Source organism: Peromyscus maniculatus, chromosome 2 (genome assembly GCF_049852395.1).
Source record: "Peromyscus maniculatus bairdii isolate BWxNUB_F1_BW_parent chromosome 2, HU_Pman_BW_mat_3.1, whole genome shotgun sequence".
Lineage (NCBI taxonomy): Eukaryota > Metazoa > Chordata > Mammalia > Rodentia > Cricetidae > Peromyscus > Peromyscus maniculatus.
Window position 1 is genome coordinate 87,214,863 of NC_134853.1, and position 27,952 is coordinate 87,242,814.

Consider the following 27,952-nt stretch of genomic DNA (forward strand, 5'->3'; position numbering starts at 1 on the left):
GAGCTAAACACTGTTAGATATAGTCATGGATAATACAAACAGGTCTCTGCCTTTGTGGACTTTGTATTCTTGGGAGAAGCGAAGGCTATAACCTAGTAAGCAATAGTTAGCACTTATAACTTGATTGTGACAGTCATGATTAGAAAATAAAAATATTGGGGGCTGAAGAGATTGCTCAGTAGTTAAGAGCACTGACTGCTCTTACCAAAGACCTGAATTCAAGTCTCAGCACCCACATGGCAGCCAGCTCACAATTATTTCTTATGCTAAGGCTCTCTTCCTGCTCAGTGCCTTGGCTGCATTGTGGGACTGACCAAGTGGTAGTATCTCTGTAGTGTGTGTGCAGTGTAGTATGTATGGTGCACAGGATACATAGGCTGTGAAGGCTGCAGAAAGAGCAAAAAAAAAAAAAAAAAAAAAAAAAAGAAAAGAAAAATAGCAAGCTTTGGAGAATGGCTACCACAGAGAAACCTTGGCTCATAGGTCAAACTGAGGCTTGCATGAAAGAAGGGAAAGACTGAGTGACAGGTGTCAGAGACAGAAACAGAAATGCCAGTGAACAGACCATGGCCAGGAAAAGTGGAGCACAGAGGCAGAAGGTAGGAAAGCCAGTGGAAGATGCATATAGAGAGAGCTGAAAATAACTCAAACCATGGGATGCCGGTATTAATCTACATGTGTGAGAGACTGATCAGAGAGTTTCAGTCAATGGCCCATAAGTTTCACTAAACATTTTCCAGTAAGGGGACTGGATTAGATGATGGCAAGTTAGGCATCTCAATCTCAACATTATCATGGATGAACTGATTGCTGAAATGTTTTTTTTTCTTGATTTACTATTTTGATGAATATCGTTATCATTTATTTTTAATACCATTTTCAGCTAAAATACCCAATTTTCATTCATATTTTGGACCAATGGGGCAAAGATGGGTTCTTCCATTTGGCTTCAGGAGAATTTGAAGAGATTTATGGATTTCAAGATGTTGTGGGGTTTTGTTTTTTGTTTTTGTTTTTGTGTTTGTTTGTTTGTTTGTTTGTTTGTGGGTTTTTTTGGTCAAAATTTGTGTTTGTACATACTTTTTTTGGAGTCCAAACTTTTCATCAGCCCCAAGGAGTGACTTAAATGCTGAGACGCAAGGAGCATCCCAGGTCATCCCCCGAAGGCTGTTCCCAGCACGAGAGTTAGAGCACTGGAAAGGATCTGTGAAAATGAGAATGTTGATGCCGAGATGTCAAATCAGACTGAGCAATTGCACTTTCCGTCATCTGCACCCATGCTGGAGTAAATAGAATTGGGGCTTTTATTCCTCTGAGGAGGAATTAGTGTATCCCTTAGAAATATAATCTACAACTTTGTTTATTCAAACCCTGTTCTCTGGATTTCTCTGAGCTTTTAAGTAGGCAAAGTCATTTCTATTGTTGCCTGAAATGTTCCTGCTGGTATCATTCACTTTTGATTTTATTTATTAATTTTGTCCAGCCCATTCTGTCCTTCTATCAGTTCTTAAGTTCTTCCTACTAGTTCCCCATCACTTCTTCCTTCACCCCACCCCTCGATCCTTCTTTTCATGAGTCTGTGTAATTGTTCATTTACCAGGCTTTGGGCTAAGAACTGGAGCATGAATTAGATGACTCCAGTTCTAGTTATTATGCTACTGTGAATTCCTTTAAAAAACTTTAAAAATTCCCCCAAACATTCCACTGAACCTTGCACTTCCATACAATACAGTTGGAAAACCACTTACTTCAGAGTTAAAGTATGCTGTCTGCATAGTACACAAGGAAGTATTTCTTGGAGTTTGAAACTGTACTGCCAGGTGTGTTTTATTATTATTATTATTATTATTATTATTACTATTATTATTATTATTATCAACACTGATATTTTTGGTCAGTCCTCCTTTTGATTTTCAGGTCAGCAGGTGGTGGAAAGCTGATAGAGAATAGGAAATGGAACCCAGCTAACAGGGAAAACACCTTCATAGGTGGAGACAAGACAGACAGCTGTCAATAACTTGGTTTCTGGGACCTTCCATAGCCTCCCAGCCCTGGCCCCTCCTCAGGGACTCTGAGCCTCTGTGATCGCTGAGCATCCCTGAACATAGGAAGCAGCAAGAAACCCTCATGGAGTGAAGCTGTTGGCATTTCTGAAGTATTTTCAACATGCACCTATCATATTCCCGTTCACCTTGTAAAACAAGCATTCTCATTTAATACAGTGATGTCTTTGTATTCCCAACAACAAACACATGGTTTTGAGGCTTTGGTGCACAACCTGCCTTTTTCTGTAACTCTCACCCCTGCCCCTACTCCTTCCTCCCTTACAAAGTTTTGTGTCAGCAGAAATATCTGTTTACAAACAAAGGCTCCAAGAGAACAGTATCAGCAGCTCCAACAAGTCTCTAAAACGAAACAAAGAAACATGCCACTGATTCCTGAGTCCTGTGTCACCTCAGAGGAATCCTGTCTTTCCATCTGTCTGCATGTTGCACTTTCTCTGACTCCTTCCATTTTCCCAGTGAAACCATGAAAAGTCTAGTCTAAGAGATAGATGCTGGCCTGGCCTTTTGGAGAGCTGGGCAATGAAATCCAGACAGGGATTTGTTTGTAATGGTAAAGACCAACCTAAACCATGCGGTTTACATGTTGACACCTGAAGCAGAAGCTGGCAGAAGAAGTGTCATTAGATGGGTAGGTATGGTTCTATGAAGAACAAGGGTCTCTCAGGTCCTAAGCAGCCAAGAGAATGCTTTATCTACTCTCTTGGATTCAACTCTGCTATGAATCCCTCTTACTTATTCATAGTAACCAAAATAGCTGATATATGTGATATATAATGTAAGACAGGTCCTGTTTTAAGTGTTTTGCCTATGTTTTACTTCTCACAAGGGTCTCTGAAATGGGTAACAATAGCATCCCAGTTTGTCAAGTGAGGGATAAAGAACTTTAAGTGATTTCTCTGAAATGTACAGCTAATCTGTGGTAGAATCAGTTCCTCGGGGTCAGTATTATAACTGTACTCCATCACAGATGTCCTAACCCCAGATCTGAATGGCTCAGCATGACGTTCCACTTGCTGTCTAGACTTTGTGTCCTACCAGTACCTTGTAGTGAACATACTGAGACTAGTCAACCTCAGCACCTTGAAACTTTTGGGGTGGCAATTCCTTGGAGAGCTTTCCTGTGTACTGTAGAATGCTCACCAGCATGTCCAGCCCTTACCTGCTAGGTTCAGAGCAGGTACCACCTGCTGCACAGCTGTGATAACCAGAAATGGAAGTATCCGTTCCCAAACACCCCACAGAGGGCAAAATCTCTATCGCTTGAGAATGACAGACTTTAGCGTCATCAGAATTGCCTGATATTCTTGGAACACAAATTCCCATTTCAGTGTCTTTTCACATTAACTTTTTCCTTGACCTTATGGCATCCCTGGCTTTCTGCCCATCAGTCTTCTACATTCTATAGCCTATTGTACTCTCAGTCTCTTTTAAGCCAGACAGGAAATACTGTATCTGAGGAACTAATCTATTTATTTTTATGCTTAAAAAAGCCAATTTTAAATTTTTGATTTAACCCCCCCCCAAAAAAAAGGAATCTTAAACTTAAAAACTTAATCTGTTTCACATATCTGACATTTTATTGCCTTTACTATATGCGGGAGGCCAAACTAATCACCGAGGGTCTTAAGTCAAAGGAGACAAACCTGTGTAGATGGATCAGCTGGGCCAGAATGGGGCTTAGATTAACTCTGCACCCTCCTGCACTCTTATAGACAGGAATCCAAGAGATGGGGAGCTGAAATTCAAACCCCTCAACTAGTCACCAGGCTCAAAGATGATCTGCTCATTCTCCATTCAGTGGTACATAATACAAATTCTGAATCCAGATAGGTGTCTAAATGTCACTTAAGTGTTTTAAAAGAGCCTTAATGAACTTGTTTTGAGTCTAGTCATAACTAACAATTTTGTAATAGATGTCAAAACAGCAGAAAATTAGCATCCAGTTAAAAATCCCATCAATCCTCTCCAAAATTTTGATTACACTTCACTCTCATCATTAACAGTCTGCATTGCTCCAAATTGCCATTGCCACGAAGTCCTGGGACACTGATCCTGGCTCTCTGCTCTGTCATTGTGGGGAAAAAATGTGCCACATTAATCCTAGCTAATTGTTCCTTTTTTTTTCTGGACTCTCTTCTTGAAAAACCCCAGAGATACTCTAATGTCTGGAAGAATCTCAGACCTCCATGCTTGCCAAGCTCAGCCCTTTGCCATCTAGCCTCAGGCAGCCCTCGACACTTGACTTCCTTCCATCCCCCCATGCATTCTCAATTCTGTCATGTGTAGATGTCTTTTTCATCTCCAGGGTTACTGTAGGTTACAGATCTCATCCATGCTCATCCTACCCCTCTACCTGAAAGTTTTTCATCCCACCTTGTTCCCATACAAAGTCTGCATCTCATCAAGATTTAACCCTTTGAGATTTATTTAGGGATCTTGTCAGAAGCAAACCCCCTCTTTGCTTGTACCATCAGGTTAACCCTGACAGGACAGTGCCATTGAAGAGTTCTGAGCCTCAACTCTGGACTCAGACCTGGCGGGGTTGAAGCCTACCTCCACCACTTACCTTCCAGTTCCTCAAGCTTGAGCCCATTGTTTTTCCCATCTATGAAATGAAAGCAATTACAGTATTTCCTGGCCTAGATTACCATGCAGTTTCCCTGTAGTAATCCATGCAGAGAGCCTAGCCCATGCCTGGCACAGCAAACCTAGGCCAGCCTCTGCTTTCATGGCCCTCCTGGACCAGGAGAAAACCTTTGGATGACACAGGCCTGTGGAAGGGAGCTCTGGCCTGCCTGGCCTAAGCCTGTTCTCATCTCTTCCTGCCATCTCTCTTCCTGACAGGCTCACCCATCTCTGTAGGCCAAGATGAGATGACATCAGAGCCTAGAGCTTTTGTCTCCAGAGCTCAGCCCACACTGTCTGAGTGTGCTTTTACATAACAGGCTATAGACCTATGTCAGGAATGGAACTTGCATCATCCCACTCACCCATCCCTTTTACCTTCTCAAGGTGACTGCAGGTGTTCAGCAGTCCCCTCCCAACACTGACTGCAGATGAAGAACCAACACCCAGAATTAAAAATGAGGTCAACTCATCTTTTAGGCATGAATGACATGATACCTAAAGGCATACACAACCTATGGAGGTTCACAAAAATAGTTTATTTTAAAAATCAGAATTGTAAATAATAATGGATATATAATGATATGATATGTGTGTGTTTGACAATGAAATCTTAACATATAAATATATATCTCTACCTAAAGACCTCCTGAGCCAAAAACAAAACCCAAACTACATCCCACAAAAACCTATGTTGTAAGTATGGATGAGAAAGGCTTTGCCAAAGATCCATAGCACATTAACAGCAAACCAGAACCCAGGCTTTCATTTGTTGTCTTCAAGTCATAAAGGTTTTCCTTGTATTTCCAAGGAAAGCCATGAAAAATTACTTCACTATAGTCTGTTGACAAAATGCACACCAGAGAGAGTTTTGTACCTAAGTTGTGTTACTATTTTCAACAATCAATTTTAAAGACTATGTTGTCAACCTCTCATTCTATAGACAGAAAACCTGTAGACCAGGACAGAAGAGGCTTCTGCACTGGTATAAGGACACTCATGGCTATCTCTACTCTAAGGTTCTCCATACAGGATTGGAAAGACCCAAATCTGGTTTCCCCATAAGCATATTCATCATTCATTTGCTCATCTATTCACCATACGTTTATTGGGACTTATACCCTAGGCACCATGTGGAAGGCTCTAGATGCAGAGTGGTGATAGACATGCATTGTGTGCCCTCATGAACTCATAGTGCAGTTCTAGAGAAGATAGCTGAAACAGATCACAGGATTAGCACTGATCATTGCTATAGAGAAGTAAGACAAAAACCAAAGAACATAGCAGCAAAGACTCGGGAGTGAGAGAATCCACCAAATGGTACTTTGTATAATAGAAAGCAGATGAAGTGCTCATAGCTGCTTCAGAAAGATGCCCAAGGTCTAAGGTTGGCTACATCTGTGACAGAAGATAAAAGATAGCAGGTGCTCTCATATGTGCATATACTGGTCGTGTAGACTCATGACAAATGAAAGTCTAGTGGAAGAAATAATACTGTTTAGTTGTCTAGATCAGAAGGACATAAGACAGAGGAAATAGAGTAATGTTTCTAGCTAAAGGGAACAGTGTGGACCAAAGAGAGGGACATAATAAGAGTCTGCCTGCACCATCAGAAATAAGATGAGGCCAATGCTTTTATGCAAACCAAAGGATGGTGCTAATGTGAAGGAATCAGAGAAAGGCTTGCATGTTTTGCAGAATTATGGAAAATATGACATTATGAATATGAATCTAACAATTCTCTACAGATTATATCACAATGAGAGTCAAGTACCAGAGCATAGGCTAGTTAAGAAAGAACTAATAATGGCAAAGATAACATATTAAGAATTAACTACATGCTTCCTCATGCCCAATGTCACTAACCCTATACAGTCAGTGACAGTATGATTACTTTTCAAAATAAGAACAGAAAAGTTTACATAAGTGTTATAATGTTCCTTAATCTCAAGGTATATGGTGGCAGAACTGAGATCTGGAATCATCACTCAGCCCCATCTTAGAAAAAAAATGAGCTTCATTGTGTCTTGTGGACTTTCAAGCCTGCAGTTAGAACATTGTGTCCATATAACTCCATATATATCATTCTTCCAATGGGAATGTGTAGAGTAGTCACTATTTTATTGTGAAATAATATAGGATGTATCATTTCAAACTTCAAATAGAGAGAGAGAGAGAGAATGAGAGGGAGGGAGAGAGAGAATGAGAGGGAGGGAGAGAGAGAGAGAGAGAGAGAGAGAGAGAGAGAGAGCGAGCACAGGAACATCCAAGAAAAGCTAAACTATTATCAGAGTAAAACTGGGAAAAAAATCTCCATTTTAGGATGGCTTTCCTCCCACAACAATTCAGTAGAGAATCATTTTCTTGGTGTTTGTAATATTTAGAATATAATATTGTTAATGGTGTTATCATTGATATGTCTATTTGGTTTTGTTTGTATGAACATATGAAATTGGCTCCTGAGCATATTAGCTACATCTATGTCGTCTCTTTTCGCCTGTTCCCATCCCTTTTTTGTGTTCTCCCTATGTGCATTTGTTCTTTCGTGCCCTCACATACACAGAGGATGATGCTTAGTTCTTGAGTACTTATTTGACACCAAACACTTTAAGTGTTCTATGAACAGTGTCTTATTTCAGTCCTCTAACCAGAGTTTCATTGAAGTCATGTCAAAGTCAGGGATTCGCAGATCTGTGTTTGCTCCCAAATAGAGCTTTTAATCACTGGACAATCCACTGTGCTATCACTCAAGCAAACACCCTCATGTGCTCTCATTGATTTCCTCTGTGATGCATGCATGCATATCAGCATCAGTCAGTTCTTTCTACTTGCCAGTCCTTGTCCTGAGTCTGAGGTCATCAAGAGTTTGCACCAGGAGCTACTTTTGCCCTGTGTTCATTTGCTGAAATGATCCTACCTGGACCAATGTAGAATCTCCAAAACAGAAAGAACCCCTCTTTGTTTCTGAAATAGCTTCTTGTCTAGTTCAGTGGATGATATCTACTGTGTTTAAACTAGAATGTGCATGCATACCTCGCTCTTCAAATTTAATCTCTATTCCTTTAGATTTATATAAACTAGTGCATAAATATGGTTAACAGTTAACAGTGCAAGGGAAGATGGTGCTGATGTCAGTGAGAATGTTCCTAGTCACTAAGAAAAATGTCTGGAGGCAATATACATAAACAGAGGGCATCTGTGTGCTGACTTGGGTTTTAGGATTCAGGTTCTGGTTCTGTTCATCACAAAATGTATGACATCAGACAATTCGTACCACCATTAGATCCTCACTTTTCTCATTCATATAAAACAAATTATCTCTATTTTGTCTCCTTCAGAGAATGTTGAGAAAAGTAAATGAAATAAGTGAGATGCTTCAGAGACTTCAATCTTAAAGAAACTTCATATTCTTCTGTGTTATTATAACTACCAGGACATATAATCAGAGTGTGGAAATTTAAAAATTATAAGAAAAAATAAATATTCAACCAATTGTAAGAGAATTCTTATGTTATCCATAGAACATGTAGTACATGAGTTAATTCCTACTCATTAAATGTCAAATGACCTTGATCATCACTGCAACCATCTTGAAACTCAATTTCCTCACTGATGGAAGGACAGTAGAACTTACCTCATGGAGCAGTAATAATTGTTCAAGAAGATGACATATTGGAAGCTTCTGGTCATGTATATTGTACATCATAATTAGTGGCCATATTTATTTCTAGGTATATGTAGATATGACTAGAATTAGCAAGATTCCAGAGATATTATGAATAGAACATTTAATAGTAAAAGAATTTCCTAATTGCATTTTATCACCTTTGTTTGTATCTATTTTGCATCAATATATGGACCAGCTGGATCAGTAGGAATCATCTCATCTTAGCTAGAGGGTTCTTTCTGTTCCTTGCCATGCCCCAATCTCCAAATATCTAGCCATGGTCTGACACAATGGACATTACAAGAATATATGATGAATGAACTGTTGAACAAATTCATACATCAGATGAAACTTAGAGATGTTAATTTGGGAAATTGTAGACATCACAGACAATACTAATCAACAACCTCAGACATCTCTAAGTCTGACTAGGGATAAACGGCACTCAATAGCTATGAGAGGTGAGAGGTCCTAGAAATCAGAACATGGATCACTGGGTTGAAAGAAAAGAGGTTACTTAGGATCTGTCTGGGACAGTGCTGAGGCATGCTTGATGGTATATAGGCCTCTTTGGGTGCTAGGGAATTCTTTGATTCTAGAAATGCAAAGGGTCACTTGTTAAGATGGTGTACAGGTGATTTAGTATGGCATTGAGTGGTAAATGGGTTAACGATAAAAAAACTAGTAAGGCAATCTCCCCCATGACTCTCCATGATACCACAGTGAAGAGTGAAGAAGGGGCTGCCATGAGAGATGAGGGCTGCAGGAGCCATCTGTCCTTGACCATTTCCTTAGAAATGGTACTGTCCCCCGGGCATAATGAGTGAGTACAGAGAGAAGTTTCTCACGTTATCGAGATGAACAGAGGTAGAGTCTCCATGTCTCCATGATCAAACCATTGCCAACACCAGCCAGTATCTGGTTTAAGCTGTGCAGCCTTTGAGGGTGAATGAAATGAAAATGCTGCACCCCACCCCAAGCTCCCACTCTCCTTCCTTCTCTTTCCTCCGGCCTTCTTCCACCCTCCTCCGTTTCTTTTTCTAAGTGGATATATATTACTTTCATTCACAGTGTATGACAAAGAGGACAATGACTTGTTACTCTGTTACAGACAATAGTGACAGAAAGAACCAGAGCAGAAGAGAACAGAAGGGAAGCATAATCCAATTCCAAGGGAAAAAAGCTTTACTTTGAATATCAATAAACCATGTAGCCACATTTATTGCATACTACGCAAGTGCAGATTTTCAGTCTCAGTCCATTCTATGCTGGGTGTGAAGCACTTGTTATACCACTTTACATATGAGGAAACTTGAAGGAGCGGGAGTGGGGGTGGAGGGCAAGATGAAGGGAGGTGTTGCCTGAGGCTACACTGCTAACAAGGAGCAGAGCTGAGGTTCGAACAGACCAGTCTGACGACACTACAGATGTTTTAGCACTTATTATGTTGCCAGTGGCTGTGTGCCAAGTCCTGACAAGTTCGTTATCTCCTTAGTTCCTTCTATAACTGTCAAAGGAAGATGGGTTATTCCCACTCTATAGATGAGTACTAAAGCGAGGGAGGTGTCTTCTAGAATTCCTGAGTTGCTTCACTGGAAAAACTGAAATCAGATTTGTTGGTCTGTTAAACCCTGTACTTCTTCCTCTGTCTCTGTCTCTGTCTCTGTCTCTGTCTCTGTCTCTGTCTGTCTGTTCTCTCTCTGTCTCTGTCTCTGTCTGTCCTCTCTCTCTCTCTTTCTCTCTCTCTCTCTCTCTCTCTCTCTCTCTGTGTGTGTGTGTATGTGTGTGTGTGTGTGTGTGTGTGTGTGTGTGTGTGTGTGTATGTACCTTAGTCAATGTTCTATTGGTATGAAGAGATTCTATGACAAAGGCAACTCTTATAAAGGAAAGCTTTTCATCGGGGCTTGCTTGCAATTTTCAGATGTTTTGTCCATTGTCATCATGGCAGGAAGTATGGCAATATTCAGGCAGACATGGTACTCAAGAGTAGCTGAGAGATACATCTGGATCCACAGGCAGCAGACAGAGAGGAAGACACTGGGCCTGACTTGAGCATTTGAAACCCCCAAACCCACCCCCAGTGACACACTTCCTCCAATAAGGACACACTCCAACAAGACCATACTTCCTAATCCCTGTCAATTAGTGCCACTCCCTAATGATAAAGCATTCAAATCTATGAGCCTATGGAGGCCATTCTTATTCAAACCAACACACACTCATATATGTGTGGGGGTGTGATATGAGCATATGTTTTTGTGCAGGTGTGCATAATCATATGCTAGTGCACATGTGTGAAGGTACATGCAAAGGCCAGAGGATGATGTCTTCCTTACCTGCCCTCCACTTTGTGTATTGAGTCAAGGTCTCTTGCTAAACCTGAAATTCACCATTTCAGTTAGACTGGCTGGTCAGCACGCTCTAGAGATTTGTCCATCCCCATACACCCTCCCTCCCGGTACTATGGTTCAGATGGACACTTCCCATGCCAGGTTTTACATGGACACTGGGGATCCAAACTCAGGTCCTCATATTTATTCATGGAACACTATATCCACTGAGCCATCACTCCAGCCCCAAACGCTGACTTTCCTTCCTTCCTTCCTTCCTTCCTTCCTTCCTTCCTTCCTTCCTTCCTTCCTTCCTTCCTTTCTTTCTTTCTTTCTTTCTTTCTGTCTTTTCTTTTCTTTCTTTTTTTTTTTTTGTACAGGCTGATTTTAGGAGTAAAGGATTCAGGCTGAAAGGTCAAGGGTAGAGGAAATTTTAGTTTTATTTGAGCTTCCAGAAGCACTTTGTCAGTCCAAATCTATCACATAGGCCCGTGCAAAAAGAATTTTAAGTCTTAGATGTACTATTCTCATATTTGCCTCACATCTAGATTGTTTAAAGTAGTTTTCAAGGAAGTATGTATTCATTCATCTCCTTTACCATTCCAAAGATACCTGTGAAGCAAGGGAACTGTACAGGATTAAAAACTTTCATCCCTAGAGGACAGGTGGAAGAACCCAGACTCAGAGAGCTTCATTTAAGGTCATACCACTTAATGAAACTGGTAAGATGGTTCATGTGGTCATGAGACATGAGACACTCAAAAATGGTTTCTAGCATGAAAAAAAAAAAGAATCTGGCAGGAAAACATATGCAGGTGACATTGTCTATGCCAATCTGACTGCTTCCTGCAACCCTGCTTCCGTCAGAATGCATACATGACTGACTCATAGGAAACTTCACCTGAGCAAGTCTTGACCATGTGACTGAAGTTTCATTTGGTGTTTTTTCTTCTCCGACACCAAGAGACAAAAATGCCCTTTGGTACCATGCCAGCTTTCTCTGAATGTCTGGTGGTTCTGAATCCTTCAGGTCATTTTGGGGTCCTCCCCTGAATAAACCTAGTGCAGGGAGCATGGGTATACTTAACCCAAATCTGTCTGTTTTAATTCCTCTCCTCTGGAGAGATAAAAGCTTTCCATAGGATTGCTCTGTCAAGCATTGCTCTATGGTTCTGATACTAGCAATTAAATAATGGAAAACAAAACAAAACAAAAGAGGACCAGTGTCAACCTTTGGCTTTTAATTTTTTTAGCATCCTTTAAGAAACCAGATTGTTGACCTAAATTCCCTCTGTCATTCCTACATCCTCTTACCTCTGCTTGTTTTTTCCTGTCAGATTCCCATAGATCGCGGGTATTATAACATGGGAGACCTGCATCTGCCTCTCCTACTTATGACCTTAAATTTCCCACAGTAGATCATCATGCTGGAGTATCTGAAAAATTATGATCCTAGAATCTAGAATCTAGGAAATCAGAGGGACCCTTATCTACTGTGGCCCTCCCGTCGGGAGAGGGGTTGAGGAGGCTCAGAAAATAAATGACTTAACCCGTGACGTACAACAGAGCAGAGTACAGTGGGGCACATATGCTGAGGGTGATTCCCATGCAGGGAAGTATCCTGGCATCCATTTTAGCCTCAGAGTCAGATAGACAGGAGTCAAAATTGTGTCACTCTCAGACCCTAGCATGGATTCTTGGGATACCACTTATGGTCTTATGGCACCTATGGCATGTTAATAAAGATTTTACAGAATCATATGCACTTAACATAGAGATTTTCACACAGAGGTTTTCAAAACCTGTTATTATCATTATTTATTTGCAACTGCTATTTTTTTTTAAACGGGGAGAAATATCCTGAGTAGACTTTTCTTTTTCTTATATGGATACTCCCCAAAGGAGAAAAATGAATAAACAATATTAGCTGAGTATGCAGTACCATGGCTGTCTAATTCTCCTCACTAGCCAGTGGCAAATGTAAGTGCTAACATCGTACTGTGTTAAGGATCCAAGAAGAGAACAGTGTAGAAAAATTGAGACAGCGCTGGGGTCACCCCCAGCTATGGAGGAATGGAACTGGACACTCTGGCGCTTAAATTCCAATAATTACTATTGCTTAGATCTATGTGACTTTGGGAAGGGGACTTAACTTCTCTGAACCTCAACTTTTCTCACTGGTAAATACATAGCAGCTATTGAACAAGGCTGGCATAAACATCGTAAGAAATACTGTGCTGTTGAAGCAGCTACCCATGTGCCCAGTGCAAAGCAGGTGCTTCAGGAAAGTCAGCCCTCACAGAAGCACAGAAGCTTGCCTTTTTTCTGCGCATGGAGACTACAGCACCCATCTTCGGCTCCTCCTAGTAGACCATACTCTGCTCAAAACAGGAAGAGAGGAAATTGGGACACTATGTCATAACAAGAGAAGGATTGTGAACTGAGTACACGGCAGTGGGAGATGGACAAGAGTTTAGAAAATCCCAGTGGGAGTGTTTGGAAAGCATGCTGAATGATAGCGCAATGGTCTGCTATGGCTTCTTTGGCAGGGGCTCAGATCCTGCATGACTGAAACAGCATGCATTACCTTTATTACAGTCCTGAAGCCTTCAAGTCTGAAATGCAAGTCTGCCTGGGGTTATTTCCTCTCTCCAGCTTTTAGCTGGCTGTCCTCTGTGTCTCTGTGTAGCCTTCCCTCCATGCACATATGTTCCCCCAATGTCTTCTCCTATGGACACCAGCCATTGGACTTGACCTTATGATGGCACAGCTGCTATATGCTTACCTCTTTAAAGACCCTGCAACCAAACGCAGTCATTCTCTGAACTTCTAGGTGAGGTGACTTCAACATTTACATCTTAAGGTATCACAAATAGTCAGTTTAAAACAAATGAGAAGATGAAAGGCAGTCAAATTATGAGAGAAACCTCCAAAGGAAAAAAAAAAATCAAGTGTAGACATGGAAGCTGAGACAACCCTGGGTCTGAAATGAACATGCAGAGAGGCTGGCAATGGAAGTCTGGAAACTGGAGGACAAGCTCAAGAAAACATACCAGACTTTAAATCGACAGATGCCTGTGCAGATGTTAAATCCCAATAGAATGGGATAAACACAACAGATTGTTAGAAGTAGAGAACTGCTTTCTGATTCTAGTTTTAGGTCTAGGCAAAAGAGTGGCACAAGGCTCAGCCTTCTGGCTTGCTTTTCAGCTCAGCTTGCTGGTGCTGGCAATGTAGAGTTTGTACAAGTATTCTTGGAGGAGGCCAGGCCTTAAGACAATCTACAATAAAATGTTTGATGTTTGGCACTTGGTGAAGTGACATGATTACAAATCTGGGTCTCAGAATCCCATAGGTCTAAATTCAGCACTGTTGCCCTAAACTTCCTGTTCTTGAGCCTCAGTTTACTCTGAAGAGTGTACAGCGTGGATACTGACAGCTTTATGGAGAAGGTTAAATGAGAGACTTAACGTACAGCCCTTGATATTCAGTAATTCCTGCATAAGAGTAACATGTTTATCAGAGAAAAGAGAAATAGAAATGTACACCCTCTAGAGTAGAATCTTTAAAATGATTTGTAAAAGGTGTCCCATATCCCAGAGCATTCTCCAAAGTCAAGGCTTTAGAGCACTCTTTGCAGGTCTCCTGCTTTCAGGCTTTCCTGCCAGGTGTGAGTGTAAGTGGAGAGGTGAGCATATGGAAGGGTGAGAAGGGGTCGGTGAGATGGTAAAGCTGGTAAAGGCACTTGCTGCTCAAGGCTGACCCCATGAGTCTGATTCCTGAACCTTCATGAGGATGGAGGGAGAGAAGCAACTTCACAAAGTTGTCCTCAGACGTCCACATGTGAAGCAGAGCACACGTGTGCCTCCACATAGTAAGAAATAAAATAAAATTGAAGCAGAGGTATGACGAGATTCTAGAACATCTGAAGCCCTTTGCATATCAAAATTAGCTGCATATAGACCAGGGCATATAAAATGGCAGCAGATAATATTCTGGTGATCAGTTCCTTAACAGGAGGCCCAAGGATGGGCCCTCTCCTGGAGTTGTGACTCATTCTCTGTCCCTCTAAGCAATGTTTCCAGGTTCCTCACTGGTCCACCAAAGGACTCTTGAAGTCACTTTCATTGTCTGGATTTGTAGGCTTATAACATTAAGCAGGTGTATGCTTATTATATGTAGATTATATGCAGAATTGTATTTGGCCTTCTGCCTTGTCATACAGGGATATGTCCACTGAGACTATCCTCTAACTCCACACAGATGGCTAACTTAAGACAGACTTTCACATTTTTTAAAACTATGTCTCTATCTCACTAAAAATGTGAGAAAGGATAGTGTGGAGTTATGTGAGGACTACTGGGTTCTCCAGAAAACTGTTTTGTGCCCTGCAAGAAGTGACCCAGAAGAGAGGGAATCTAAGCATGAAAGGATTGAGAACGACGTAAGGCATCCAGTTCAAATCAACATGCACTTTTGAGTACTGTCTGCATATAAGGGACCATTCTAATAGTGAACCAAAGGGCTCTTAAAATGTAGCAGAGGATCATTTTATCTCAACACCTGCCCCCCATTTACAGAAAAGGGGAATGAGCCCCAGCAGCATAAAGAGAGTGCTTATGACTCATCCCAGAGAAAGTTACCTGGCACACCAAGCCAGATCCCTAGTGCCAAGGCTTGGTTCTGTGCTGTTATATGGTGATATATGTTATATGCTTCCTATCCAGTCTCTTGGAAGGTGACTCCAATTAATGTAATTTTTCACATAGACATTGACTCCCATCCCTGTATCTGTACCTCATTCCTAGGAAGCTCAGTGATTTCCTTTCAACAACTTACACTCCAGGTAAATATTTCCATCTGAACTTCTGAAGCCTCTGTTTCAAGGCTCTCACTTCTTTTAATACCGTTCCTCCTGGAGCCACTGAAAACCACTCTTTGCCCTTCCTCCCTGCCTCAAGAGGCCAACCACCTCTTCCTATACACCTCTCTATGGCAGCATCAGGTAGCCTGGACCAGATTCCCAGCCCCAAGAAGGTGCTGAACTGAGGCAACCCTACAGATGCATAAACATTTTACTTCACTAACAAAGAAGGCTTCTTCCCAAAAGCAACAGGAAAAGCAGAGACCAAGAGCTCTTGGCAAAATAAAAGGGGAACAAGGGAGAGAGAATGAGATTGCATCTTGTTTCCTATTCGATGAAACTTGGTTTTCTTTTTATAGAATACTAAGGGAGGAATTAAGTGGATGAGAGGGAGATGCTGAGATATGGGGCAAGGGGACACAAATGGGATGGCTTTAGGAACCTCGGATCCCACTGACATTCTAAGTGGACAGCAAGACATGAGCTCTGAAGCAATTCTTACAAACATGAAAACAGTTCTTTGTCTTTGGAGCAAGTCAGTGGGGAACTAACTCTTAATATTGTCTAGGTTGGTGAAAATATAGGATTTCTAAGAGGTGGTTGAGCCTTCATGATCTATCTTAACATATCAGGCAAGATGATTTCAAGGGACCTCCTTTCTCTGTCCACTTTGTATTTTGTTTCCACTTATTTCCTACTCTTTTATTTGTAATTTACTCCCAGTCCCTTCAGCATCTTAAAAACCAACTCTTGTTTGCATAGCCTGTGTATATCAATGATATTATATCCATTATGTCTTTCAAGTAGGACAGCATATTTAAAAAGAGATACAGATGAGGGAATCAGGGTCCACAGAGATGAAGTGATTTTGTCCCAGACATATGGCCTGTAATTTCTGTCATCATGAGTCAAAACAGGTTACTCTGGGCCCAAAGATCCTCCCCCTTCCTTCACAGTAGAAACACATCTGTCCTCTGACTTTCTTTGTCCTTTAGAAACTGAGACATAAATTAGTGCCTTCAATCCTGTGTGTCTTTAAAACCCCTTCCCTTTTTCATACTCCGTTTTGAATTATATATGCCTGTGCTCATTCAGGGGATGCATCCTGAGCGCCTACTGTAACAAGTGGCTAGACAGGTTACAGACATAAGCAAACGGGTCACTACCCTCAAGAACCATCCAGTCTAGTAGAGAAGAGACAAGGAGATGGATACAGGCAGCTCCAAAGTGAGAGATCCCACGTTGTTTTCTGAAAGCAAAATAAATCCAGTAGAGAGAATTCTACTCTCTCTGTGACCCCTACTCACAGAGCTACCAGGAAGTGCCCCCTTGGAAGAAGTGCTTTGTGTGTCAGTCACGAGGAAGCCTGTAATAAATAAAATGAGCCATGGACTGTGTGATACGAAATTTCATTCAAATAAGAACCAGAGGCGCTTATTACCCTGCCAATGTCACCCAGACTGTAGAAGTGGAATGACTGTGTTAGGGTACTCTGTCCACTGCCTGCAAAGGTTTTGAGTGGGAAGAAAGAAGTGGGTGGGCTTAGATCCTCTGCCAAAATGCTGGCCATGTCAGATGCTAACATAGACATTTGCACAGATGCTAATGTCCCAGTGCCCACAAAGGGAAAAAAAGACTGTGTGGGCCTCTATTGATTTTGCTGGATACTCTCTATGTTCATTTGATGAGTATTAATGGCAGATGCACAGTCAGAGTTACGGTGACCGCACCTATTCTCCAGGGAGAGTAGGGACTGTCCTTCCAAAATGAGCATCCTTTATTCATTCTTGTTTCCTTTTCTTTCTCCTCTCACCTGGCTTCATACAGCATCTGGCATTTAAAATACACATGTAATTAGAAAATCCTCTTCATCATCCAGAAGCTTTGCCTGTGCCAAAGTACAGTGGGTATATTGCAGAAAGGCTGGGGGATGGGGAACTGGTGAGTACAAAGACGATCAGAAAGATGGAGAATCTGTTGAGCAGCTTATTGGAGTCTCCAGATCTCTAGGAAGGGATGTCTGTCTTTAAATGTCCTTAAAGATCAACTAAAACTCATGATAACTACCTCCAACTTCCCTTGGTAGATGATGAAATCCAAATCCTTGGTAATGTTAGTGTTGGGAATGTTATGCAACTTGCATATGAGACAGTTAATTCCAAGGTCATATAGAGCTAGGATCCACTTACCAACCAGCTGACCTCATACCCATCTTTTCACTTCCTTTAATTGCCATGTTCACCATTGCTTAAATGAGAAATTTAGTATCACTGCTGTGGATGTTATGTATTCAATAAGTTAATGCATATGAAGACTTTAGCATGATGCCTTGACTGTTATACAGACTTAGACTTCATACTTGATTACAGTTAAAAGGGCATATACGTATGTGTGAGGACACACACACACACACACACACACACACACATACACACACACTACAGAGGAGAGAGTGTTAGATAAAGAGCATTTGGTTCTTGGGAGATTTCTAAGTGATCCTGCATAACTCCATAAATGTCAATTGTTCTCTGTGTCTCAGTTTTCTCACTACTGCCAGAGTTGAAGGAGTTGGAGGCTGTGATCTTCAGAAATCTTTCCAGTTCAGCTATTCACTGTCTGCCTTCTTTTTAGAATCCATGCTGGGGCTAGCTAAGACTCATAGGAGAGAGAGAAGCACTGGCTTTCTAGCCCTTGACTTTTACTTTTCTAGGGCAATCTTTCCCACAATTCCATGGTATAGATCATTCAATGACAGCTAATGGCAGTTGTACACTCAAAACTATGGTGATGGCCCTAGAGGCAGTCCTTCTAAGTGAGAATCTTCCTTATCATCCCCACTGATTTTCTATCACCCTTTACATTACTCTTCACTTAAAATCATCTCTTCAATTGAAAAGATACTTTCCCAGACAACAGCTTCGTAAAATCAATGATTTTTAGGTTTTATTATCATTGGTATTTTTGGTTTGGGGTTTTGTTTTGTTTTTTAATTTTTGAATGATGAAATACTCATTCTTCTAACAGAAACATTCCGACATACTCCATATTCAAAATAACAAAAGTAAAACCTTCACTTGCCATGCGGTATTGACAAATCCAACTTCCTTGCCCTGTTAGTTCCTCTCTCCCTTACCTTACACTTGGGGTGGTCCCAGAGGCTATGGGTGTCACAGAACTTTTTGAGAACAACTATTTTAAATTATTCTGATATGAATTTTATCAGAGAAAAAATAACTTACTTGTATCTACTTCCATGCTTTATTTATTCATCTTTCTCTTTTGGGATCACATAGGGCTGTATGACAAATGTTCTTATACCTCTCGAGATCGAGGATGGATCGTGGGCATTCACACCATCAGTGATCAAGGCAACAGAGACCCACGCTACTTTTTCTCCTTGAAGACAGACCGGGCCAGGAAAGTGACCACCATTGATGCCCATCGCAGCTACCTCCCAGGCCAGTGGGTATACCTAGCTGCTACCTACGATGGGCGACTGATGAAGCTCTATATGAACGGTGCCCAGGTGGCGACCTCTGGAGAGCAAGTTGGTGGCATATTCAGCCCACTGACCCAGAAGTGTAAAGTGCTCATGTTGGGGGGCAGTGCTCAAAATCACAACTTCCGGGGCTACATTGAGCACTTCAGTCTATGGAAGATAGCCAGGACACAGCGAGAGATACTGTCTGACATGGAAACCCATGGCCTCCACACCCCTCTACCTCAGCTCCTCCTCCAGGAGAACTGGGACAATGTGAAGCGCACTTGGTCCGCCATGAAGGATGGCAACAGCCCCCGCGTGGAATTCAGCAATGCCCACAGCTTCCTGTTGGACACTAGTTTAGAGCCCCCTCTTTGTGGGCAGACGCTATGTGACAACACAGAAGTCATCTCCAGTTATAACCAGCTCCCAAGTTTCCGTCGACCCAAGGTGGTGCGCTATCGCGTGGTCAACATCCATGATGACGACCATAAGAACCCGACTGTGAGCCAGCAGCAGATTGACTTTCAGCACCAGCAGCTGGCTGAGGCCTTCCAGCACTATAACATCTCCTGGGAGCTGGAGGTGCTGGAGATAAACAGCTCTTCTTTGCGTCACCGCCTCATCCTAGCCAACTGTGACATCAGCAAAATCGGCGATGAAAAGTGCGACCCTGAATGCAACCATACACTGACTGGCCATGATGGTGGGGACTGCCGCCAGCTGCGCTATCCCGCGTTCATGAAGAAGCAGCAGAACGGTGTTTGTGACATGGACTGCAACTATGAAAGGTTTAATTTCGATGGTGGAGAGTGCTGTGACCCAGACATCACTGATGTCACGAAGACATGCTTTGATCCTGACTCTCCACACAGGTAAGATGTTCCTGGGCAGATGCCTGGTTGAGAACTGACCGTTATGTTCCTATTTCATAGATAAGACACCTCATCTAAGTTTCCTAAAGGTTTGTGACATTTTTCCAATTCACGCAGCAGGCTTGTGATCAAGACGAGTCTAATAATAAGGTGATCAAGGGGGACTATATAGGACTACACACTGAGTGCTTACTATTGACCACGAAGGATTAAAAAACCCTGTCCTCTCAAGGAGCTCAGGGTTTAAATTGGGCATCATGCACTGCATGCAAATAGCTGTTATACTATATATGGTAGTGTTGGTTATATCTGTGCCAACCAATCCAGTACTCTAGGCCATAGGCTGCTATTAAAATTTAACTCAGTTAAGAGTCAATAGAACTACTTTTGTTTATTTTATACTTTTATTTGTTATTTTATATTTACATTTTTATTTATTACTTTTATTTTATCTATAAATAAATAAAACCAGCAGTACCTGATGATTCAAGCCTATAATCTCAACTACTTACAAAATAGAGACAGGAAGATTTTAAGTTCAAGGACTGATTTGGTTACAGAATGAGATCAGGGTCAGTCTAGGCAAACGTGTAAGATCTTATATCAAAATAAAAAGAGGGGTAGGTTTATAGCTCAGTGGTAGAACACTTTCCTAGATAGTATGAAGCTCTAGATTCAGTCTTTAGCAACACACACACACACACACACACACACACACACACACACACACACACACGCTCACACATGTATGCATACATGCATATGGGAATAAAAGTCAGTTTCTTTGTTACTCAGTTGCTACATGGGGTTTGTGACTGTCATACTGGACAAAATGATACAGAAATCTTCCACAGTTTGTGGGTACTGAGCTCGTATACCTAAGGTCAGTTAGGCGCAGACACCTTGGGTTCAAATCCCTGTTCTTCCCCCTGTGACCTCTTAGAGGCTCTTCGTGCATCTGTAAAACGGAAGTGATGACTTTTCAAGTTTGCAGAGGTCAGAGAGAAGGTATACAAAATGCCATCTCTCCATCAGTGGCCAGTACATTACTAGCTCTTAATAAATATGTTTATCTAAGGAAAGAGGGAGTGGTATTCAGGGAGTACCACTCAAGTCATGTGCCCGGAGCCTTGAATGTATCCTGGGGAGTTCTTAGGGACTGGTAGAATTCCACCAAGGTCTTCAAAAGTAGGCATAATGGGAAGCACAACCAAGAAACTCCAGAAAGCTAACATGCAATTTGAGAGCTATGGATAATAAATATGCACTGTACTTAGTAATCATGCTAAAAAACAAACAAACAAACAAAAACAAGTTTGTAGTTTTTCTAGCCACAATCAAAATGGTAGCTATTTGAAATAATGGATATGATTGTTATTTTCACTATGGTAACCTCTTTTCTATCTGTTTATATCCCATCAAAACATGTTTTAAACCTTAAATACACAAAACAATAATTATTTTCAACACTGCCATAAAGAATAGAAGGTGCTGGAGAGATGGCTTGATGGATAAGCATGCTTGTTTTGAAAGCAGAATGACCTGAGTTCAAATCCCCAGCATTCATGTAGATGTCACACATAGTCGTGCATGCCTGTAATGCTTGCCATGCAGGGCAGAGACAAGCAAGTTCGGGGAGCTCTCTAGTCAGGCAGCCTAGTGAAATGGTAAGCTTCTGGATCAGTGAGAGAGAGGGTGTCAAGGAACAGGGGGGAGGGTAATGGAGTAAAAGACTAGACATTATCCCTGTTTTCTGCTTTTGCACACACACACATATGCACACGCACATACACACAGACACAAAGAATAGATATACAAAGAAGAGATATAATTTTAACATCGATCAAATATTGGATTAGGGAAGAAACAAAAACATTTCAGGAAGAGGCAATTTTCCTTGTGTTATTCCTGAGAAGCAGGAAGAAAGGAGGTCTGCAGCCTAAGAACTGCCCTGGCTGTAGACTATGACCTGCAATCCCAACACACAACACAAAACCAGAGGGTGACTTTCACTTCATATGGGACCTTGAGTATGAAGTCAGGGAAAGGGCCAACAACCACTTTCCTGTTTTTCTCAGGTTTATGGGAAACTTTTCCATTCTGTCCAACACACAGGACCCTGGACTTGCTGATGGCTTCAGCACGTTTGCCGACCTCGGCAGGTTTTCTGCTGACACTTCTCTGTCTCTCTCAAAAGAGCAAGGGCCTCCCTGCATAGGCAAAATACCTATGTACAGAGAAACGAAGATTCTGGCAGCAGAAGGCCCTGCCTGGAAGCAGCTTAGAGAGCAGGGCAGCTCAGCCTGCTCATGTGGGAAGGGCTCCTGGACTCTCACTTGTTACAGACTTGTGCAGCATACAAGGAGAGATTTCGTGTATGGCTAGTTCCTTCTGGTCACTCCTGCTCACATTTGAGCCCTGACGTTTAACTTGACAAAGGGAGATTAGATGGGAGCTAGTATGTTCATTTGAGTGTTGGGAAATAGTGGAATTTAGAGAGTGCAATATGCATGATTCAGTAGCATCATCAGGGAAATGGAAAACGCAGGCTTTATGTGATCAGTGTAAAGTGTTCTACTATTTCATGCCAGGCTGACATGAAATACCAATGTTCAAAGGCAGAGTCCATAGGAAGAAGAAGAAGGATAGCTGAAAGTCACCCACATGTCAACTCAAATAACCGTTCTCGATTCATGTGACAGATCTTTATTCAGCATCTGCCAAAGGTTGAGAAGGCAGGTATCCAAACCTTTTTTTTGTTTAAAGAAATTCCAGATTCAGAAAGATGAAGTGAAACATTTAAAGTGATCCTGCTAAAGTGTGGAAGGCTTGGATTCAAACCTGGGCTTTTTAACTCTAAAACTATTGAATGGGACTATCTTTAAATCCAAGGAACAATTAGGTAGCGTTGAAGAACAGGAGTCATAATAGGCAGGGTAGTTTTACAAAGCTTTAGGAGAAGTGTGGTCATTATAATTGAGTCAGAACCAAAAGCAACTGGCCTTTTCAGAGTCCTACGCTACTGTACAGGGACCACAGGGCCTCAGGTCCCAGATAACTCCAACTCAGCAGGCCACACTGGCAGATTCCAAAGGCCTCCTCTTTTCTCATCACGAGACTGCATGCTCCAAATGTCTGTGCACAGGCATGTGCCAGCAGTGTGACCACTCGAGCCTGGGTCTGCCAGTTTGCTGCCTGGGAAAGCTGTGTGCCCAAGGTGAGCCCCACCAGGCCCCGGGTCTGCTGCTTTGCTGCCTGGGAAAGCTGTGTGCCCAGGGTGAGCCCCACCAGGCCCTGTGCCATCCTGACTAAGCTGAGGTTATTGGGTTCTGGCTGAATCAGCTCCCTTGCGTGCAGAGAGAAACCTGTGGAAGGGTTCAGAGAAATACTCACTTTGTGACTTTGAACAAATGAGAGGGAGGAGGGAGGGAAGGGACAAAGAAGAAAAGAGAGAAAGAATAAATAAACAAAAGCCAGGAGGCAATTGGAGCAGAAGCCATGAAGCTCAGGTTGATGTTGTTTAGGTGAGTTCTAAGGAAGAGCTGCCAAAAAACAAAACCCAAAAATCCTCATCCAGAATATTCTCTCTCTCTCTCTCTTTCTCTCTCTCTCTCTCTCTCTCTCTCTCTCTCTCTCTCTCTCTCTCTCTCTCTCATTTCCTCCTCCTTCTCTCCCCATCTATCTCTATTTCTGTATGTTTATTATTACTACTTTTCTCTCTATTTTAAAACTTAAATTTATTTGATTAGTGCATGTGTGTGTGGGGGTGTGTAAGTGTGTGTGGGTATGTGTGGGTGTGTGTTTACCATATGTGTATGTGCCTACAGAATCCAGAAGTGGGCATCAAATTCCCTATAATTAAAACTGCAGGCAATTGTAAGCTGTCTTCCATGGATGCTAGGAATTGAACTCAGTTCATTTCTAAGAGCAGGTGCTCTTAACTACTGGACCAATTTTCTTCCTCTCTATTTTAATACACTAATTATTTCCTTGAAATTTTCACATTTCATACAATGTGTTATGAACATATTCACTATCCATTCATCCCTTTAACTTCTCCCAGATCCATCCCCTACTCCTTCCCAACTTTCTTTCTTTCTTTTCTTAATCCAGAGTCCAGTTTATGCTGGCCATGTACTTGCAGTTTTGCTGACATTCACTGGAATGTGGTGTTGACCTAACAAGAGCCATACCCTTAAAGAAAATCAGCTCTCTCTTCCCTGAAGTTTAATCAACTATGAATGGCTCCCCAGCTATGGAGGCAACCATAGCTACTATGAGTTCATGAATACAGCAGTCCTATCATGCTCCTAGGACAGTTTCACTCTGGTCTTCCTTGGCTTCTGGCCTTACGATCTTCCCCTCCTCTTCTATGATGATCCCTGAACCTTAGAGAGGGGGTGTGATAGAGAGCTCTTATTCGTGGTCAAACCTTTCATAGACAATTATTTGTATTCTGGCCAATTATGAGTTTCTGTGTTCAATTCCTTGCAATGCACAAAGAAACTTCTCTGATGAGGTTCTAGAGCTGCACAAATCTAAGGGTAGGGAGATATTGATTTGAGAACTGTTTGATACTGTGTCCATTTAGTAAAACAGTAATTGTAGGTTCATCCCTATGGCCTATGAGCTCCACAGCCATGAGTTCTTGGGCATGGTTATAATAGCACTCTGGCATTTTATCCTGTAGAGTGGGATTTAAATTCAATCAGAAAGTGGTTGGTTTCTCCCCTATCATGCATACCACTGTTACACACCCATGGTCATATCTTGCCATATTGGTTGCTCACAGAGTTCACAACTACGTAAGATAGTTGAAGAATTTTCCTTCTATCAGCTATAATAACACCTTTTGGCACTGTGGAAGTTAGCTTTAAGTCACTGTTCTCAATCTATAACAAAAGGGAAGATTATTTCACACATGGCACAAACTAATACCTGTGCAACAAGCAGAAATCATGACTTGGAATGATAGGAAAATGCCTCTCAAATTATAGGGCAATGACAGAGATGTCTCACAGTTTCCAAGTAATAGCTTTTTATTTCTATACTTTGGGTCCCATTCCACGTCCTTGTATGAAACAGTCTGCCTTGACTGGCAGTGTTTCATCATGCAGACCATTTGTTTAGCATTTCCTTCATTCCTTCCTATATAAAAATAAAATTTGTCAGTAATAACTCTTAGAAAATTGCCAGTCTTTATCAGAGAAGTATGAGCTTTGGACAGATTAAAACTCTTGAAGCCTTTGGTCCCTTTCTTACATGATCTCAGGAAGGTATATGTTATAGGAATTCACTTACTTACAACAAAGGAGATATAGAGAACATCAAAATGATATCAACTATCTAACATGGCAGCATCCTCAGAGATTGTTGAGCCTAACCCCTGAATGACCCACAAAAGAAAAATGGTCAAGGCTTGGAGTCCATTCATTAGTGGTAAAGCCTAGGAAGAAGGACTCCTGATTCCTGACCTAGCTTCTCGGTATCTCCCTATTGCTCTCATCAGCCATCAAGATATGCCACCTGCCATCTCACATTCCGTCCTTGTAACCTTATTGCCATTCTCTAAAGAGCATGAGGCTAAAAAGTAGTAGAATAGTGAGTTTGTAAGTGAGTTGAATGGTAGCTTACCCTTTCTATGGTTGCATCAAAGTAATCAGGGGAGTACTGACATTGTGTTTTCTCAGTAAGACAAAATGATGACAGCCTACTAACGATGTTGAAAAAGGAGGCCAGGATAGTGAGGATCTATGTAATATAACCAATGTAAGACACTTGACCTTGAGGAGAGCATTTTCATATGGCCAGAACCACATGACCGTGATACCTGCATTTAAAATTCGATGCAGGCCTACCCTGTGCCAAAGGGATCAGAGATAGTCTATGAGATTTTGAAGTCATGGCTGGGAGAGAATGCTGCCAGGAGCAGCTTGAAAATGAGATGATGTCATCTCTAGTTGTCATGGTCCTTCTAGCAAAGTCCCAACTCACAGGGAAGTAGATTTCCCATCAGCACAGGTGTGTATGTTGGCACTGATAACCATGTGCAGGCTGAGATTAAAAGCATGACAGAGAAGGTGACCTTGCTAGTCTTAGAGTAAATCCTGAATAGTCCAACATTTTCCTGAGGTCTTACTTCAAGTCATGTTGGGAACCACATGGGAACTGTTTCTCTTTAGTCTAATAGTTATTTGTTGGGTGTATCTGCTTCTGTCTGTCTTCCTGTTATTCATCAGTTGAAGATGTTCATCATCGAAGGATACTGCCTCATGGGAAAGTCATATACAAGCATCCCATATGATATGTGACTTAAAATATAGATACTTATTCTGTGTGGGGAAAAAATAAGGCAGATAGCTGGGAGAACCATGATTTCATCAAGTATCCAGGAATAGCCATACTCTGGAGAGGTAACAGTCAGGGTCCTGGTAGGAAACAGATGGTACATTCAAACAGAATAATTAAGGGGAGTTAAAGGAGGGGTGATTTTGAAGCAACAACTACTTACAATGCTGTATACAGTGTTTAAGAAGACAAACAACCTTAGCTCTTCACCCCAGGGTTATCAAACATGGACAGAGATTTTCACCTTTCTTCTATAGGGGTAAGATGAGTGGGCAGTTGTGGTACCTACAAACTTGGGCTGGATGGAAAGGTGTAGATGTAGGAGCAGCACAGGAAGGGTAAGGTTTTAGCTCTGAGCTCTGACCTCTTGGCTTTCTCTTTTACATTGGTTCTGTGTTTCTTATTTAATAAGACAGTTGGTTACATCTACAGAAAGGGTTTTCTAGGTCTGGCTATGACTTTTAGAAAAATGAAAGCAGCCTCGTGACCAGAGAAGTAAACTAGAGAAATAAAAAAATCTATGTTGTCTTTCTCTTCTGACCTACTCAAGTAACTTATAGAGACCTGCTTCCCTGGGGCACAGAACAGCTGGTGGCATCTGGATGAGCAGACAGGATGTTCAGAGCAGAGAGAAAGCCAAACCATGCTGAGGGTGGGAGACAGGCAGAATCAGTAAGAAAGAAGGCCACTGGGACAGGAAGGCACAGCAAATAAGGAGACCATCCACTGATGGTTTCTATCCCAAAAGTGAAGTAAGGAAGTTTTAATTTTTTCCTCACAGAGAACTTTATAATCCAATATTATCTTCCTTTCTTCCATGCTTACTCCTCATCCTTTAATTTTCCTTTTCACTTCCATTCTTTGCTTCCTCTAACAATATATCTTTGCTTCATATTCCATTTTTGCTGGCCCAATCACTGCCGTTTTGGCATCACCTACCTGGTAAGACTGACCAACAATTACTCTACTGAGTTCACTATTAGGAGGGAAGACCCCACAGCACCAAGGTAGGACTGTCTATTCTATGTAAGCATGAATAGCCTTTCTATGTGATCAGTCAGTTAGAGATAGGCATTGCAAGTGAACTTCAGTCATTTTTCCCAGGGTGGAGATAAGCCAGGCAGGCAACTGACATTCGGCTCTGTGGTTGTCTCCCTGGGAGATGATGGCGTAGTAAACTTATCAACTGCCTTCTTTAGAACTTCCAACCTCCTCACACTACTACCAGCTCACAGACTATGCCATCATCATGTGAATTACACCAGCATCCATGGATATCTATTTATATGGACTAAATGAGTCAAAGCAACCATCTTGTCACTATTGGCTCATAGGGAAAAGTTTCTTTGTTTACGTGTGTGTGTGTGTGTGTGTGTGTGTGTGTGTGTGTGTGTGTGTGTGTGTGTGTGGTTTGTATCTGGGGCATGTTAATGTGCATGCATGTGTAGTGGTTGTGTGTATATGGTGTGTGTGTTGTGTATATATGTCTGGTATGTGTAGTGTGTGGGGTGTATATCTGGAGTGTGTATGTTTGGTGTTGTGTGTGTGTGTGTGTGTGTGTGTGTGTGTGTGTGTGTGTGTGGTGTATGTGTATGCATGTGGTATGCTGTGTATGCATGTGTGTTATGTGTGTGTGTGTGTGTGTGTGTGTAGTATGATGCAGGGTGTGTGCATTTGTGGATGTGTTTCTTTTTTA

At 41.7% G+C, this 27,952-nt stretch overlaps 1 protein-coding gene across 1 annotated transcript in view; it reads left to right on the top strand.

Moving 5' to 3' along the window:
* The window catches only part of Pappa (pappalysin 1), a 243,344-nt gene that overhangs the window by 15,010 nt on the left and 200,382 nt on the right, over positions 1–27,952 (top strand). The window contains exon 2 of the mRNA XM_006979576.4: positions 18,846–19,908. Within this exon, the coding sequence (XP_006979638.2) occupies positions 18,846–19,908 (1,063 nt within the window). The remainder of the gene's footprint in view (positions 1–18,845; positions 19,909–27,952) is intronic.